This window comes from Camelus bactrianus, chromosome 1, assembly GCF_048773025.1.
Source record: "Camelus bactrianus isolate YW-2024 breed Bactrian camel chromosome 1, ASM4877302v1, whole genome shotgun sequence".
Classification (NCBI taxonomy): domain Eukaryota; kingdom Metazoa; phylum Chordata; class Mammalia; order Artiodactyla; family Camelidae; genus Camelus; species Camelus bactrianus.
Genome location: NC_133539.1, coordinates 71,319,966 through 71,336,687, shown reverse-complemented (window position 1 = coordinate 71,336,687; position 16,722 = coordinate 71,319,966). Strand labels below are relative to the sequence as shown.

The following is a 16,722-nucleotide window of genomic DNA, read 5'->3' as shown; positions in this document are numbered from 1 at the left end:
AGATCTGCCCTTCCATCTCTAAGGGCCTAGGCGACCGCCGCCACGCTCCCCGAGGGCCTGGGGCCGGAGCGCAGGACCGGAGCACCGCCAGGCCGGTGGGCGGAGTGTCCACGGGGTCCAGGCGAGGGCCAGGCCATCTGCCGCTAGGCCAGCGCAGCTCAGCGGCGGCCGGGGGCGGGGCCGCGCCGGGGAGGGGCGGGGCCGCTCCGGGGTCGGGGGAGGGGAGGGGAGGGGACCCGGCCGCAGCCTAGAGCCGGGAGGGCCGTGGCCACCGGAAGAGTCGCCGTCGCCAGTAGAGCCCGGAGAGTGGGGAGCGGAAGCGGTGGCCGCGACGGCGGCAGGCGGCGCTGGGACCCGGGAGCGGCCGAAGAACAAGGGAGCTGGCGCCGCGGCTGGCCGCGGAGCTGGGCTGAGCCGCTGGGCCGCGCCGAGCGCCGCCGCCGCTGCCGCCGCCGCCGCCCGAGAGGCCCGGCCCGGCCGCCCGAGCAGGCAGCGCGCGGGCCGCCGGGCCCGAGGCCGGAGCCATGGGCGAGACGAAGATCATCTACCACCTGGACGGGCAGGAGACGCCGTACCTGGTGAAGCTGCCCCTGCCCGCGGAGCGCGTCACCTTGGCGGACTTTAAGGGCGTTCTGCAGCGACCCAGCTATAAGTTCTTCTTCAAGTCTATGGACGACGATTTCGGGTGAGGATGGCCCCGCCTCGCCTCCGGGGGACCCCGGCCCCTCCGACTTATAGGGGCCCACTCAGCCGGTTCGGACTCCCCTTACTATACTGGTTTCTAGCCCTACGTTGGATTCTAGGGGCGACTCAGCCATTTGGCCCCTGTTGGTTTTTTCCGAGGCTATAGTTCCAGCCCCTCTAGGGACTCTCCTTTGCCTTCTTGTGAGGGACCTTGGCACCCTAGTTTAGGGGATGGTCCAACTCCCTAAGAGCAGCCAGTTCCAGTCCCTTCAGCCCGCTCACGTCCTCAGAGACCAGCTGCCCACACAGACACCCCCCCCCCCCCCGCCTCCAGCCGACTCCCGAGCGCGGTCCCCAGCCCTCCTCCTGCCAACGGAGCCACCTTTCTAGCAGAGACTTGGGGTGTTTGGCACTCGGCCTTCACCTTCTCCATCTTTTCAGCTCCACAACTCAGAGCCATATTTGGAGTATCGTGCATCTAAGGGCTATGCTGTGGGTCTTTGAACTGATCGGCGGTGGGGGTGCTCAGGCCTGCAGGTCTGATGTTTATTTTGCTGTCTCCCCTCTCCCCTGCGGGGTGTTAAGGATGTTGTCAGGGAGCAGAGCGCCGCACCTCTTAAGAAGGAGTCCCCACTAGCCCAGGTGCTGATTTCATCACAGAATTGGGGCCTCTTTCCTCCAGATGGTGTCCAAGGGGGAGACCTTGGAAAGAGCCTCCGAGCCTGGATGGGAGGGCCAGGAAGGGTCTTTTAGTGTTCATCTTCCCCTCCCTGGCGGGGTCTTCTCCTCCACCCAGCTGCAGGGCTTTGGACAGGCGGAGTTTGGAAAAGTGACTTCCCCTTTAAGAGGGGATGGAATGTTGGAGCCGGAAGGTTCTGTAGCAGCTGGCCTGGGAGGGGGAGCCTAGCCAATCCCCTCACCACCCCCCAAATCCCAGGGGACTGGGGGAAGGGGGAGGCCCCCACACTAGCCTGCTCCACACTAACTGGGCACTGGGCCTGGAGGCCTGTGGGGAAGGCCTTCCCCAGGCCCTCCAGGCCTAAAGGCCGCCTCTCTAGCGGTAGCCTGAGGCCTACACTGCTCTTTGGAGCTGAGGCCCAGAGCTGAGTGAGGGGAGACATTCTACTCCCCAGTGTTCATCAGCCTGGCTTCTCACCAAGGACCGCGGCCCTCCCAGCTCTGGGAAGCTAGCACCTTCTCTCTCTTCTGCCTGGCATGTTTTGCTGTCAACTTTCCCCCTGGAACTCAGGGTTTGATGAGCCATGAGATCGTATGTGTGAAAGTGCTTTGTACAGTGGGAAGTGCTATGCTGCTTCTAACCTATTCTTGTTTCTGTTGTTGTTCCCGCCTTGGGGTGGGGTACTCCTGGTGTTGTAATGATTGTCTGGCTACAGTCTACAGATGGACACCCCTGATTGGAAGCTTCTGAAGAGGGATCTATCTGCAAGGGGTGGGAGCAAGGAGGGCAGATGCCTTGGCCTGGTAAGAGAAGAAAGGAGTTAGAAGAGACCAAGATACTGCCTCGGGGTATGGAATAGTGTGCTGGGGCCAGGTGCCTTGAGGGACTAGGCTAGACTTGTGTCTCCACCCCGACCCATCCCAGAGCCCATGGGACCTAGCCCCCACCTTCTAAGCCTAGACCTCTGTGGGCTGCCTCCCACTCTCCCCAGGTTGCTGTCAAACCAGGCCTAACTGCAGTCATAGAGGGCCCCTACTACATCCACTCACTGTTTACTTAGTACTGTTCTGTAAATCCACTGTCACTCCACGCACTCTTTCTTAGTTTGACCCAATCAATAATATGAAACCACAGGTCTGATTTTCTATTTATATTTCTTTCTAAAATAATGTTAAAAATAAATATTTAACTTTTGAATTAAACATTCATTCAGATACACCTGAAGCCATCTTGCATTCATTAGTGGTACTTGAACCACCCTTTGCAAAATATTAGAGTATGCCATTCTAGCAGGGTTGAGAAGAATGATAAAAATGAAGTGAAGGAGATTATGTTTTTATCCTCAGAGAAATTAATGAGCAGAAGACCTGGTAGGGCTATCTTGTCACAGAGGACTAATTGCTGAGGAATATATATATATATATTTCATTTATTTATCAAACTCTTTTTATGGTGCTTACTGTGTGCTGACACTGATCTAAATGATTTTCAAATCTTTTACTCATTCAATCCTCTTAATAACCCTATGGAATAGGTAGTAATATCCCCAGTTTCTGGATGAGGAAACTAGAGCACAGAAAACTTAAGTAACTTACCCAGAGTCACACAACTAAGAAGTAGCAGATCTTGATTCAACATTAGGAAGCTGGCTCCAAAATCTAAGGCCTTAATCACATAATTGTAGGGATTACTATCATCATCATTTAACAGATACATCCTCTCAAAGAGAAATGTTGAGCCTTGGCAAACTGTAAAGGTGATAGGGCTGCCAGTAGCCCCATGAGAGGTGAGTCAGGCAGAGGCCAGCGACCCTTGCTGACAGATGAGAAAGGGGGTCAGAGGAGAGAGGCTGCTGTCTCCTCAGGCTCTCCAAGCTCACCCTCTGGTGTATAAGGCCTGAGGACTCCTAACTCCCATCTGGTCTCCAGAAGTATTTGTCAAGCTCATGGTAGGCCCAAGCTTCTTACAGTATTTGGGAAATGGCGGAAGAGTAAACATTTTCAACACTGAGGAGATGATGGATGGAAGATCAAGGTACCACTGTTAAAGAGGCCTTGAGCTGTGGCAGGAACAATATGGGAAGTCGGGCCACTAACCCGACTTCCCATGTTGCTTCCCCGCTCCATATCACCACTGGCCTGCCTCTGGGCCTTCTACCTGGAGCAGTTCTTTTCCCTTGTCTTCCCCAGGTCCAAATCCTCCTTTGCTCTGGGTTGGACTTTTAAAGTTATGACACTTATTCCTATTTATCTTCATACGTACTCAGCTCCTAGCCATGACCTGACACTAATACTCAGCAGATGTCAGTCCAGTGAACACATCTGCTGCTGTTACAGCTCTGAGCACTTCCCACTTGCAGTATACTCACATGAACCATGCACTGGACAGTAATCTCCAAGGACAAGGCAGACTCCAGGTCTGATGCTTCTTGAGGTCCATGCAGTGGCAAACACAAAACTTAAAGCCCACTTAGCTCTCGACAAAAGCTTTTTAATTGAATAAACAATGAGTAATAAGCAGATTTATTTCATCCCTGCACTTAGAAACTTACACCTAGTTAGAGTACGGATCCTGCAAAAAAAAAAAAATTGACAAAGTTAGTAACTAGCTTTTATTGTATGCCTGGACCATGCCAGCCATTTACAAATCCCACTTTACCAAGCTGAGACAAAGAGTTAAGAAACTTCTCTAAAATAGGAGGGCTAATAAGTGGCAGAATTGGAATTTAAACCCAGATTTGTCTGATTCCACTTGGGGTGTGTGTGTTTGTGTGTGTGTGTGTGTGAGTGTGTAAGTGCTGTGGAACCCTGAGCCATTCAGCTCCATGGTGGGAGGAGGAGGCCTGTCTGAGGTCCCCCAAGGCTGCCGAAGATCAGCTGATCATTGTGAGTCAGCAGAGCCTTGGCGACCTGTCGGTGACCCCCAGAAATAGGGGAAACATCTGTAGCATCGAGCTGTGTGGTGGGGCCTGCCGGGGGATTGGGTGGTGGGGAGTCAGCGGCAGTTTCCCACCACAGGGAGACCCTCTCCAAAGCAGGTCACAGTCCCTGCCATGTGGCCCACATACCCCCTTTTAATTTGAGCCTCAGTTCCCATGGGGGCTATAAGCTTGAGGTAGCCTGTGGTCAGACTGGCTGGTGGGTCTGAGTTATCTCTGTTTCCCTTCTTTCCAGCCTGTTCTGTCTCCAGGCTTTCTGCCATGGTGGGCCTGAATAGGATGATTTGAGCTGCTTTCGTGGGGTCGCTGGGGGGGCTGGAAACCAGAGGAGCCAGAGATGGATGAGAGGGAGGAGGACAGGCTTGGCCTTCGAATTTGGCTATGAGTCCAAGAATGCGAGCATCACAAGAAGGCAAGCACATTCCCAGCTCTGGGCAGGAGCAGCTCCAAGAACAAGGGAGGAACTGGCCTTCCCACCCTCCTTCCTTGCTGTCTTTCCTCTCTGCTCATAACTCCAGGCATGTGTCTTCCTCCTGCCCCTGATCACGGCTTTCCAGCTTTGTGCTCCTAGGGTGTTTGATGCAGTCTGAGGGGCCTCAAACTTTTCTATTCCCTCTCCTGGCCCCAAGCTATAGTTGTGGTCTGATATGTTGCCTCACTGCATGCCCTAGGCCAAACTCCATGCCTCAGACTACATCCTATCACCCCCATGCTCCACATTACTTCCTCCTGCACCCCCACCATCCACACAGACCCACATTGCCTCTGTCACTGTACAGAATAGAATGTGAAATACCGTGGAGAGAATATAGGGTTTGGAGTCAAACTAGCTTGGGGTTGAATTCCAGCTCTGACATCTAGCTCTGTGACCTTGGACAAGTGACAAAATGTTTTTCAGTTTCCTTATTCATAAAATCAGGATCATATTTGCCTATACAATGAGGCTGATGTGACGATTATGCATTCTAACTCTAGGGAGATAAGATAGTATAAATAGGTAAGAATACAGGCTTTGGAGTCAGGGTGACCAGGATTCAAATTCTAGCCTTTTCACTTATTAACAATGTGACTATAGGGGAATTTCTGAACCTACTGAGCCTTCATTTCCCCATCTGTATCTATTTCATTGCATTTCTGCGTGTATTAAATGAAATAATAGAAATAAAGTGCTTAACTTAACTTAGTTCGTGGCCATAATCTGTGCTCAATAAATGAGAGCAGTTGTTACTTAGTGTCATAATGGCAATGAAGGATGTTCAGTAAATGCCTTCTCCCCTTCTCTTTCCTAATTTCTTTAAATTTCTCATCCACACCTCCAAGAAGAATGTCAGGATTCCCAACTGAAAAGGGGAGGATAGTAATAAGGGTATGGTTTTTCCTACTTTAGGGACAGAGGGAAAGATAAAATCCAGCCTAGGAGAGCCACATTGGAGATGGATGCAGCTCTCTCAAGATTCTAGAGGGTAACTGCACTCATGGGGGACAGTGATTTGTCAGGTGTGATTTGCAATCACCTGATGACTGAGAGGCAGTTGACTGAGATGACTGATGCCCCAGGAAGGCAGTGGCTTGGGCAGGGCTAGTGTCTTCCTGGTGGTGACAAAGAGCCATCCCTGGGTCACCCCACCCCTGCTCCCATTTGAACAGGCTGGTGCTGGTGGTTTGGTTCCTAGTTTAGGGTGGAGGAACCCCTGAGAAGTTGGGGTTGTGAGGATGCCTCCATTTCCACCCCAGAAAGCTCACTCTGACATCCCCCTTTCCCTACAGAGTGGTGAAGGAGGAGATCTCGGATGACAACGCCAAGCTTCCCTGCTTCAATGGCCGGGTGGTGTCCTGGGTAAGGAGCCCCCCTCAGCCCTCCCTCCACCTGAGTTCCTGCAGTGGCCTGGATGGAGGAAAGGCATTGCTGAAACTGTGGTCTTTTGCTTCAGTATTTGAATCTTCCTTGAGTTTTCTAAATGAACTGTCTCTCACCCTAGAGTCTGTAGCCTTGGTGAAGAGAGGGGGAGGAGTTGTGGGAAATGGGGAAAGGGAAAGACAGAAACACATTGGAGACAAAAAGTCTCCTACGTCCTTTGAAGCACTTTGTCGTAGGTTCCCTTCTATTACCTGTTGACTTCTACCATGGACCTCTGACCCTTGTTCTCTGCCTCCATCCAACTTCCCCAGCCCATGCCTCATGGCCTCCCCATCAGCCCACCAGTGGGTCCGTTCTTCATCTTAGCTGACCTTGCACAGTCCTGTCTCTTCTCCCTCCATGTGCCCTGCTTCATTCTCCCCAAGTCTTCGTGTCCTGCTGGAAGCCTATCCCCTTTTCCCTGGGGCCCCTGCACTCTTCTACCCATGCATTTTGTCCCCATCAGCTGGTGTCGGCTGAGGGCTCGCACCCAGAGCCAGCTCCCTTCTGTGCTGACAACCCATCAGAACTGCCACCACCCATGGAGCGCACGGGAGGCATTGGGGACTCCCGGCCCCCATCCTTCCAGTGAGTGTGACATGGGGGTGGGGAGGGCCCATGGGAGAGGGCTGCGTCAGCTCAGCTCAGGGCTGGGGGAGGGAGCCCCCAGCCTGCCCCCTCCCCCACGAAGACATCTCTTCCCTGCAGCCCTCATGCTGGTGGGGGCAGCCAGGAGAACCTGGACAATGACACAGAGACCGACTCCCTGGTGTCTGCCCAGCGGGAGCGGCCACGCCGGAGGGATGGCCCCGAGCACAGTGCGTCTTCCCTGAACAGACACCTTCCCCACCAATTACCTCCCCAGAGCTTCCACTCAGCTACACACCCCTTTGCCCTACTCCCTGAGCTCTGGATATGCCTGGCCCCAGTGCAGCCCCTGGCCTGTCCCTCTCCTCCCTTCCCTCCTGCATGGGGCACTGTGAACCCAGCTGCCTCCATCCCCTGCAGCAACCCGGCTAAATGGAACTGCAAAGGGGGAGCGGCGGCGAGAGCCAGGGGGTTATGATAGCTCATCCACCCTTATGAGCAGCGAGTTGGAGACCACCAGCTTCTTTGATTCGGATGAGGATGACTCCACCAGCAGGTGGGGCTTTGGTTTCATGGGTACTGTGGGGCGTGACCCTGGAGGAGCTCTGAACCCTGAGGACGCTGGGCCCCTGGGTGGGATGTAGGCTTTGTGGTGAGGACCTGGGCCCTGTGGTGCCTCTTACGGGGCAGGGCTGGGCCAGCCTGGTGGGGAACGACTGTGGGCCCCACAGGTTCAGCAGCTCCACAGAGCAGAGCAGCGCCTCACGCCTGATGAGAAGACACAAGCGGCGGCGGCGGAAGCAGAAGGTTTCGAGGATTGAGCGGGTACGGGGCTGAGATGCTGGGGGGGGTGGGGAGACCAAGCCCTCCTGCCCAGGCAGGGCCAGGGTTTGTGCCTCCTTAGATCCCTCCCCTTGGGTCATGGTTTGGAACCTTAGAGGGGAGGTGGTGCTGAGGGCTCACCTCGATGAGGAGCTAGGTGGGAGCAGCAAGGTCCTGCCACCCTTGCCTGCTGCTCAGGGCCTCTGTTTCTTCCAGTCCTCGTCCTTCAGCAGCATCACGGACTCCACCATGTCACTCAACATCATCACAGTCACTCTCAACATGGGTGAGTCTGGTGAAACATCACTCTTGAGCACCTGCAACATGCCAGACACTGAGAGGCACAGGATATGTCCCCTGCCCTCAAGGAGCTGTCTTTCATAAGCATAAACTGGTATATAAACCAGTCATTTCAGTATCTCATGATCAGGGCTATGAGAGAGAAGCACAGAGAACTGTGGAAGCAGAGAATGACATCCAGGAAGGCTTCCTAGATGAAGTGATTCCTCCTCCCACGCCCATTTTTCAGCCATTGCATTCTTGTTGTCTGATTTCTGCCCTAGGTGCTCTTCTTTAGGAGATAGCTGGATATAGTGAAAAGAGTCCCAACTTTGGAATTTAAATCTGAGTTTTAATCTTGGCTCTGCCACTTAAATTCTCTGAACCTCAGTTGCCTGCTCTGTAAACTGGGCATGAGTCCCTACCTCACAGCCAATAAGGATTAAATGAAGGCATATTTGAGCATGCCAAATACAGTGCCTGATTTGGGTTTAATAACTGTTAATTTTTGTCCCTTTCTACACTTTTCTAATGAGGGGCTTGGAATTTGGGTAGGAACCTTGCTCCCCTCTCAAGGTCTTATTACTACCTGTAGAAAAGTATAACTTCTTGGGCATCTCCATTGTGGGCCAAAGCAACGAGCGTGGTGACGGAGGCATCTACATTGGCTCTATCATGAAGGGTGGGGCCGTGGCTGCTGATGGACGCATCGAGCCAGGAGATATGCTCCTACAGGTACCATTGCCCACCGTGGGTGGTGGTGTGGACAGGGATGGGGTCCATGCCCTCTGTACCCTGATTCTTAGTAGGGGAAGACCTCCTGGCCCACCAAGCTCAGCTTCCCTACCCACCTCCCCTACACCACTGCTCATCTCATCTCTGGTCCTCTTTCCCAGGTAAATGAGATCAACTTTGAGAACATGAGTAATGACGACGCGGTCCGGGTACTGCGGGAGATTGTGCACAAACCAGGGTATGGCTGGCATGGGGCACTGGGGAGGAGGGGGCAGGCATTCCTGGCTATTAGGCAAGGGGCTTGGTTTGGCCTCCACACATCCTGCCCTCACTAGAGACACCCTTGCTTTCAGGCCCATCACCTTGACTGTAGCCAAGTGCTGGGACCCAAGTCCACGTGGTTGCTTCACATTACCCAGGAGTAAGTGGATGGGGCACTTGCCCTAAAGCTGATGCTTGACATACATGAGCCCTGTCTCTCCTTCCTCTGTGTTACCCTGAACCCTCACACCTATCCTGTTGGGCCCAGCAGTGGGCAGGGTGGGCAGCCCCTGACTCCTCATCCTCCCTGCAGGTGAGCCCATCCGGCCCATTGACCCCGCAGCCTGGGTCTCCCATACTGCAGCCATGACCGGCACCTTCCCTGCCTACGGCATGAGCCCTTCCCTGAGCACCATCACCTCCACCAGCTCCTCCATCACCAGCTCCATCCCTGACACAGAGCGTGAGTGTCCAACCCTGTCCCCTGGGCCCAGAGACAGCGCCAGCTGGGAGGGACTGATGAAGGCCCACGTGGAGACTCTTGGTTGAGCGTCAGAGGGGCTGGAGAGGGGACTCAGTTCATTCCAGCTACCTCACTCTGCAGCTTCCCTCAGTGGACACCAACCCTCACTAAAAAGAGTTTGCTTATGAACGTGTACTGAGCACCCAGTGAGCCTGTTTCCCCTTGTAAAATGGGACTAATGATATGCACTTTACCAGGTTCCTGGGGGTTTAATGAGAGATGACAAGTAAAGCATCAATCACAGTGTGTGGCATAAAGTAAGCATTCAATAAATGACTGCCTTTTTATTATCATAGGACGCATTATACACTGTGCTAAGTACCTTCATTTACATTATTTAATCCTCTCTTCAGATGTCCTTGTAAAATTGATATTAAAGTTCCTATTTTTATAGAAGGGGAAACTGAGTGTCCAAGAAGTTGGTAATTTGTCCAACATTGGTCCCTATTATTAGGTGGTAGAGCTGGAATGTAAACTCCTGTGTACCTTACTCCATAGCCCCATTCTGCCTCCTACCCCCAGGCCTAGATGACTTCCACCTGTCCATCCACAGTGACATGGCCGCCATTGTAAAAGCCATGGCCTCCCCTGAATCCGGGCTGGAGGTCCGTGACCGCATGTGGCTCAAGATTACTATCCCCAACGCTTTCATCGGTGAGAGGATCCCATGGTGGGATGAAGGATGGGGTGGAGAGTGGTGGGGCAGGGCAGGCCAGAGGTCAAAGAACTCCCTTGGGCCACTCCTTTGAGCTGGAACCAGCCTCATAGTTTCTGTGAGGCCAGTTGAGCCCAAGTCATCTGGGCCTTCCAATAAAGTGGTGGCCTTGCTCTCAGGCTCAGATGTGGTGGACTGGCTGTACCACAACGTCGAAGGCTTCACTGACCGGCGAGAGGCCCGCAAGTATGCCAGCAACCTGCTGAAAGCCGGTTTCATCCGCCACACTGTCAACAAGATCACCTTCTCCGAGCAGTGCTACTACATCTTTGGCGACCTCTGTGGCAGTGCGTTCCTCTCCCACCTTGCCCTTTCTCCTGGCTGGGAGTGGGGAGGTACCTAGGGATGTGGCAGTGGACTCTAGGGAACCCAGATGGGGGGCAGCAGAGCTAGGGGAACCTCAAGACCTGAGAGTTCTGTGGTAGAAGCAGAGCCCAGTCCGGCCTCTTCACCTGGCGTGCCCCCCCTCCCCCCCCCGCCTTGGGGCTGGCATTTTTCTGAGTGCCTGCTCTGTGCCTGGCACCATGCTGATGGTTTCTAAAGCATCATCTCACTCTCTCACTGAATCCTCACGACGTCCCCCACAACCCTTGGGGAGATGGATTACTATGCTTATTTTCAGATGAGGAAACTGAGACTTGTAGAAGTAGTCCACCCCAGGTTTTGCACTAGAGGCAGAGGAGCTGGGCTTTGGATCTAGGACTTTCTGGCTCCAGAGCCGTTTTGTCTCCCACTGTCTGGGGCTGCCCTAGGTGTGTGATGCTGCAGAAACATTGTCTCAGCAAGGCCAGAGTTCCTAGCTTTGGCCCCTGTTCACCCTCCCAGCACCAAGTGGGTTCCACCAAGGCAGGACCTGGGGCTGGCCTGAGGCCCCAAGTCCACAGGGGTCTGAGGACCCCTGAGGGTGGGTTGAACCTTGGGATGAAGCTGGAGAAGCTGTCAAGGCCAGGTTGTAGAGGACTTTGTAAGCTGTACCAAGGAGTTTGGACTTGATCCTGAGAGAGTACAAAGCCAGTGAGGGTTAATTAAGTAGGAGAGGTCTGCAGAGAACCCCCTTCTCCCGAGCCTGTGGACAGCCCTTGGGAAGGTGAGTCCTCAAAACAGACAGGACAACAGTGCTCAGGAGCTGAAGCCCAGCCCCAACAGCCACCTCTGCATGAGGGAGCCTTCTCTCAGCCCAGTGGTAGAGTCCAAAAGCTAACTCTTAAAATGCTTCATATTAGGTTCTAGGGACTAGAAAGACTATTTCTGCAGAGCACAAGTCCCTGAGGGAAGGTGGGGTCCCTGGGCCTCAGCAGCTTTGGCATGGCCGCATACAGTAGTGATAGATACATAGGGTATGGAGTTAGACAGTTTTTAGTTCAAATTTTAGCTCCACCCTTACTGTGTGAATGTGAGGAAGTGACACAGCCTCTCAGTGCCTCATTATCTCTATCTGTAAGATGGAGGTATTAGTAAGAACCTGTCTCATAGAGAGCTGTTTTGAAGATGATATAAGATAATGTATATAAAGCTTTTAGCACCATTTTTGGCCCATAGGAAGGGCTCTAAAAAATGTTGCCCATTTATAATACATTTAGTTGATTCTAAGATGAACATTTTTTTTTCACATTTCAGTATCTCTGAAATTGGAGTGTATCTTATAATCAGTGGCTTCTTAGACTCAATCTAATGTAGTTATTATCATTATTAGCAGAAGTTGACCCTGGCCCCAAACCTTCAGGGGTACCTAAAGCTTCTCAGGATAGCTGTGACTTTTGCTCAAGAGACATTGTTCCATCCCAGGGGCCTTCTGGGTATTCTACCCTTGGACCAAGTCCACCAGAGGCCCAGCTCAGGGAGATGCTGACAGAACGGACCTTTTCCCTCTCACTGCCTGAGGTCTCCTCAGCTGGGAGTATGGCAGGCTCAAAGGGAGGAGCTGGGGACCTGGGTAGCCCCAGAAGCACACAGTCACTCCCCTTGGGACGACAGCCTGGCAGCTGTAACCAGCTCTTTGGGCATGAACCAAGGCAGGCCCCTGCTTCCCATATACCACCCCTCATGCTAGCTGCTGGCCTTGACAGGTTGATAGTTTGGCTGGTAGACTCCATAGGCTGCTGCAGTCCTCTCTCCTGGCCTCTTCTCCCCTGTAAGTTTGGGCCAGCTCCCTAAAGACCTTAGAACAAAGGGCTCAGTCTGTATCTGGCAGCTGGCTCCTAGAGCAATTACAGCTGTCTCAGAGCCTTGAGACCTGGTAAGATGGGGTGTGAGCAAGGGGTGTCCCGAGCAGTTCTTCCAGGTAGTTCCAGCACTGGTGGGAACCTATGCACAATTTATGGGGGGGAGCGAGAGTCATGAAAGAAGTAATGTTAATACAGTGACTCAAGTGCTGAGAAGAATCAGACCTGGCTGGGAATGGGGTGGAGAGCACAGAGAAGGCATCTAAGTTGTTCTGTTTCTGGACCCTTCCACCCCACTCCCACCCTCCCCAGCAGCACCATAAAATTGATCTGGGCCAAGGGCCTTCTGTTTGGGGAGGCTCTGAAAAGCTGTATGTTTATTCTGACTTTTAATGGTTTTTTTTTTTTTTAGTCCCAAGTGAGTAGGGAGGGCAAAATTTCACCTAAATTTCCCTAAACTGCTCCCTAGTCCTTAGTAATGATATCTAGAAAGTTAAGGAGAGAGAAAATAAGCACCTCTTCACTTCTGCTCTGGCTGTAGTTTGGGATGGTCATTTAACCTATCTGGACTTCACTTTCCTCATCTGGAAAAAATGTGACTAATACTTTCGTCATAGAGTTGTGGTAACGTTTGCATAAGATGCATTGCAGGTATGCAGTACCTGGTGTCTGTCTGGTATTTCAGCCTCCCACATTCCCTCCCTCCCTTTTACCCTCTAAGTGAACAGAGGAGAAAATTGCCAAATGCAAGTTTTGACCCTTCTTCCAGTCCACTGAGGAAGGAGGAGAAACTGCCAAAAGCTTGGTAGTGGGCCTCCAGGGAACTGGAATTTGGCCCTGAGCATCTGAAATGGTGACTCAGGGCCTTCCTGGGGATGATTTTCTTTGGGGCTGGCTCTTCAGGGACTCCCTCCCGCCACCTACCAGAGGTGGCGGGAGGGAGTCTGATGGAGTGAGAGGTCTCTGGCCTGGCCTCCTCCCGTTCCTGCAAGACACTGTCACTGCTGTCGCTGTCTTCCCAAACGCTCTCAACCACCTTAGGCTGAGGACATCTCTGCTGACCCAGCTTGTTCGCCCTCTCCTCCCCTCTACAGACATGGCCAACCTCTCCCTCCACGATCATGATGGCTCCAGCGGTGCCTCTGATCAGGACACACTGGCCCCTCTGCCGCATCCGGGGGCCGCCCCTTGGCCCATGGCTTTCCCTTACCAGTACCCGCCTCCCCCGCACCCCTACAACCCACACCCAGGTTTCCCGGAGCTGGGGTACAGCTATGGCGGGGGCAGCGCCAGCAGTCAGCACAGTGAAGGTAAGGCAGCGGGGGCCGTGGAGGGGGCCACAGGCGAGACCCATGCTTCTCTGCAAGCTCTTGAGTGTCCCCCACCCCATCCCTGCCTGTCCCCTACAGGCAGCCGAAGCAGTGGCTCCAACCGCAGCGGCAGCGACCGGCGGAAGGAGAAGGACGCGAAGGCCGGGGACTCGAAGTCCGGCGGCAGTGGCAGCGAGTCGGACCACACGACCCGCAGCAGTCTGCGGGGGCCGCGGGAGCGGGCACCCAGCGAGCGCTCGGGTCCTGCCGCCAGCGAGCACAGCCACCGCAGCCACCACTCGCTGGCCAGCAGCCTGCGCAGCCATCATACGCATCCGAGCTATGGCCCCCCTGGAGTGCCCCCTCTCTACGGCCCCCCCATGCTGATGATGCCCCCACCGCCCGCGGCCATGGGGCCCCCGGGAGCCCCTCCCGGCCGCGACCTGGCCTCCGTGCCCCCTGAACTGACCGCCAGCAGACAGTCCTTCCGCATGGCCATGGGAAACCCCAGTGAGTTCTTTGTGGATGTGATGTGAGCAGGGCCCCTCCCCCACTTCCATCCCACCCCGCCCTGGGCCGGCTGCGTCCCTCTCTCCGTCCGTCTTTTTTACTTTGGTACCTGAAAGGGAAATAAACGGAACTAAATCCAGGCGCGCTAACTGCTCGCTGGGTGCAGCCAGGGAGGGGTGCACTCACTGATCCCCACTGCAGCCCCTAACCTGCCACCGGCCCCAGCTTGTCCCTCTGCCCACTAACCGCTGCGCAGGACTTCCTAGGATCCTTCATGTCCCAGCGACCCGACTTGCTGGTGCTGATCCTTACTCTTCTCCCTTCTATCTCCCTCTCCCTACAACATATACATACTTAAGGAATTGACCCCATCAGTGCCCTTGAGTGCCTGCAGACCCCTAAACCCCGCTTTCCCCTCCTCCCCTCACCCTCAGTTCCTTTTCACCATTCATTCCAGGTGCATCATCTGCATCATCCCTCTATTAACCCCATCGCCTCAGGCATGTGTGCCATCTCTTGACTTTTCCCCTTTCATACTGACACACAGAAAGACTTGCTTCATCTGCCCCTACTCCTAACTGTCCCTGGCTTGCTGCCTCAGTCTTGACCCCTAGAGGTGTAGTCTCCTCCAGTAACCATCCACATTAACCTTGCCTGTGTTCGGCCTTAGCAGAAGCCAAGGGGACCCCCTCAGTTGCCTGAGCTGCTAGTGGATTCCAGAGAACCTCTCTACTCTATGCCCATACCTCTCCCTCCCCTCCCATGCCTGCTTTGTGTGCTGGTTCCTTCAGACCCCTAACCTACTAACCAGCAGGCTCATCTCACTTCTGAGCCTGAAACATTTCTTTTCTTTCTTTTTTCCTCCCCCAATTTTTCCTGGGCCTGGAGCAGCCAAGAATTTCGGGCTGTTCGACTTTCTGTGAGCCCCCCACTCTGCGAGGGGAGGCCCAGCCTCCGAGGAGACCAGGAGCCCTGCTTCAGCAGCCCCTCAGAACTTCCCAAGGATATTCAGCCCCCACACCCCACAATCAACACATGTTGAGTCACTAGGCTTCTGGGGAGTGCTCCAGCCTCTGACCCATGTGTGAAAGACTCTCTTCCCCTTCCCCCCAGAGAGCTAACACACAGACTCTCTGTCTTCTACACACACACTACACACACACCTATGCAAGTTCACTTAAGTCTAAGGGCTGGTCCCTGACCAGAGGGCTGGACCCTCTCTCCCAGTCGTCTCCCAGGAGGTTGTGGGGCTGGTCCCCTGACTTCTCTCACTTTCCTCATAGCCCTCAAACCTTCCACACATGTCTTCCTATCTGGATAAAGCCCATAAGCTGGGTCTCAGGTTGGGCTTAGCACAGGATTTCCCCAGGCAACTGTTCTCATCCTGCCCCCCACCCCACACACCTTTCCCCATTTTCACAATCACCATGATAACCCAGAGTGAGGTTGGGCAGGGGGACTTCTGGGACTTCCAGACAGAATGCCAAGTTTTGTTTTTTATCTTATTCTCTCCTTTAAGCAGATCATGACTTTCTCTATAAGCCTCTTCTGTAAATTCTGGCTCACCTAGATTTCCATACTTTTAGGACTGGAGTGTCAAGAGTAAGATGAAGTCTTAAGCTTCAGGCTTTGGGGCAAAGCAGGATAGGGGCATTTTGGCATTCATTGATTTAACAAATATTCCCTGGGGTTTTTGGTGCATGAGGTCTGTGTTAGAAGTGTAACTCAATCTTGCTTACCTTCTGGGAGTTCTAGGTTTGCTCCCAACCCAGACCATGGTTTCCTCTAGCCACCACTTTAGGGCTGCCTCCTGTACTTCTCTTCCTCCTCTGATTCTGCCGTATCTGACTCTCTTGAGGATTCCTCCACTATTGCTCATGCCTTCAGGGTCCCTGTATTCTATCTTTGGTCCACTTCTCTTTCCTCTCTCTTTACTCCCAAAATGGTGTCACCCACACTGATGTCTTCAACTGCCACTGATATATGCTGTGATTCCCAAATATATATCTCCAGCCCTAACTTCCCTCTATCTTTAGATCTGTATTTTTACCCACTGGACATCTCCATAGACATGTCCATATGGACTCAACTCATTTCCCCGACCAGGTATGTTCCTCCTGCATTCCAATTCTGGTTACCTTCGCACTCTGCATAGGCTCACCAACTAGAAACATTCATGGGCTTAAATTCCTTCCCATATCTTACTAGTCAGTATATCATATACATTCCACTCCAACAGTCTTTCTTAAGTTTGGCCCTTCCTCTCCCCTCTGCCTCTACTCTAGTTCACAGGAGCATGGGATTTGGAGTCAGGTTGTTATGGGTTTGAATCCCAGCTATACTTTTGGTCGCGTGATAGGAGAGTTATTTAACCTCTCTGAGCCTCAGTTTCCTCATATGTCAAAATGACGATAATAATACCTACCTCACAGGGTTGTTGTGAGGATTAAAATTAGATATTGTACGAAAAGTGCCTAGCACAGTGCCTGGCACACAGTAGAATAGGTGCTCAATAAATGGTAACTATTATTATTACCATCATCATTATTATTGTTTACTCTAAATTAATAGGGGTTTAGGGTGTGTATTGAGGACAAAGCTTTTGGAAAGGTGGGAGTG

At 53.2% G+C, this 16,722-nt stretch overlaps 1 protein-coding gene across 2 annotated transcripts; it reads left to right on the top strand.

Moving 5' to 3' along the window:
* The first annotated feature begins 296 nt into the window (after positions 1 to 296).
* DVL3 (dishevelled segment polarity protein 3) lies at positions 297 to 16,644 on the top strand. Of its 2 annotated transcripts, none has more exons than XM_074366937.1 (16): positions 297 to 685; positions 6,069 to 6,138; positions 6,665 to 6,786; positions 6,907 to 7,016; positions 7,207 to 7,342; positions 7,518 to 7,611; positions 7,825 to 7,894; positions 8,483 to 8,622; positions 8,784 to 8,860; positions 8,976 to 9,043; positions 9,197 to 9,346; positions 9,929 to 10,060; positions 10,241 to 10,408; positions 13,378 to 13,593; positions 13,693 to 14,103; positions 14,995 to 16,644. In XM_074366937.1, the coding sequence occupies exons 1-16, from the start codon at positions 525 to 527 to the stop codon at positions 15,024 to 15,026; spliced, it is 2,157 nt and encodes a 718-aa protein (XP_074223038.1). In that variant the 5' UTR covers positions 297 to 524; the 3' UTR covers positions 15,027 to 16,644. The 2 variants fall into 2 exon arrangements, with proteins under 2 accessions (XP_074223038.1, XP_074223046.1); XM_074366945.1 differs by lacking the exon at positions 297 to 685 and adding an exon at positions 4,344 to 5,764.
* Positions 16,645 to 16,722: the final 78 nt, after the last annotated feature.

What these genes read in the sequence shown, in the direction of transcription:
- DVL3 (XM_074366937.1), top strand. Translation starts at nt 525, where the DNA reads ATGGGCGAGACGAAGATCATCTACCACCTGGACGGGCAGGAGACGCCG. An exon ending in GAGGGATGGCCCCGAGCACA is followed by an intron (nt 7,017 to 7,206) that starts GTGCGTCTTCCC and finishes CATCCCCTGCAG; the next exon opens with CAACCCGGCTAAATGGAACT. An exon ending in TATCCCCAACGCTTTCATCG is followed by an intron (nt 10,061 to 10,240) that starts GTGAGAGGATCC and finishes CCTTGCTCTCAG; the next exon opens with GCTCAGATGTGGTGGACTGG.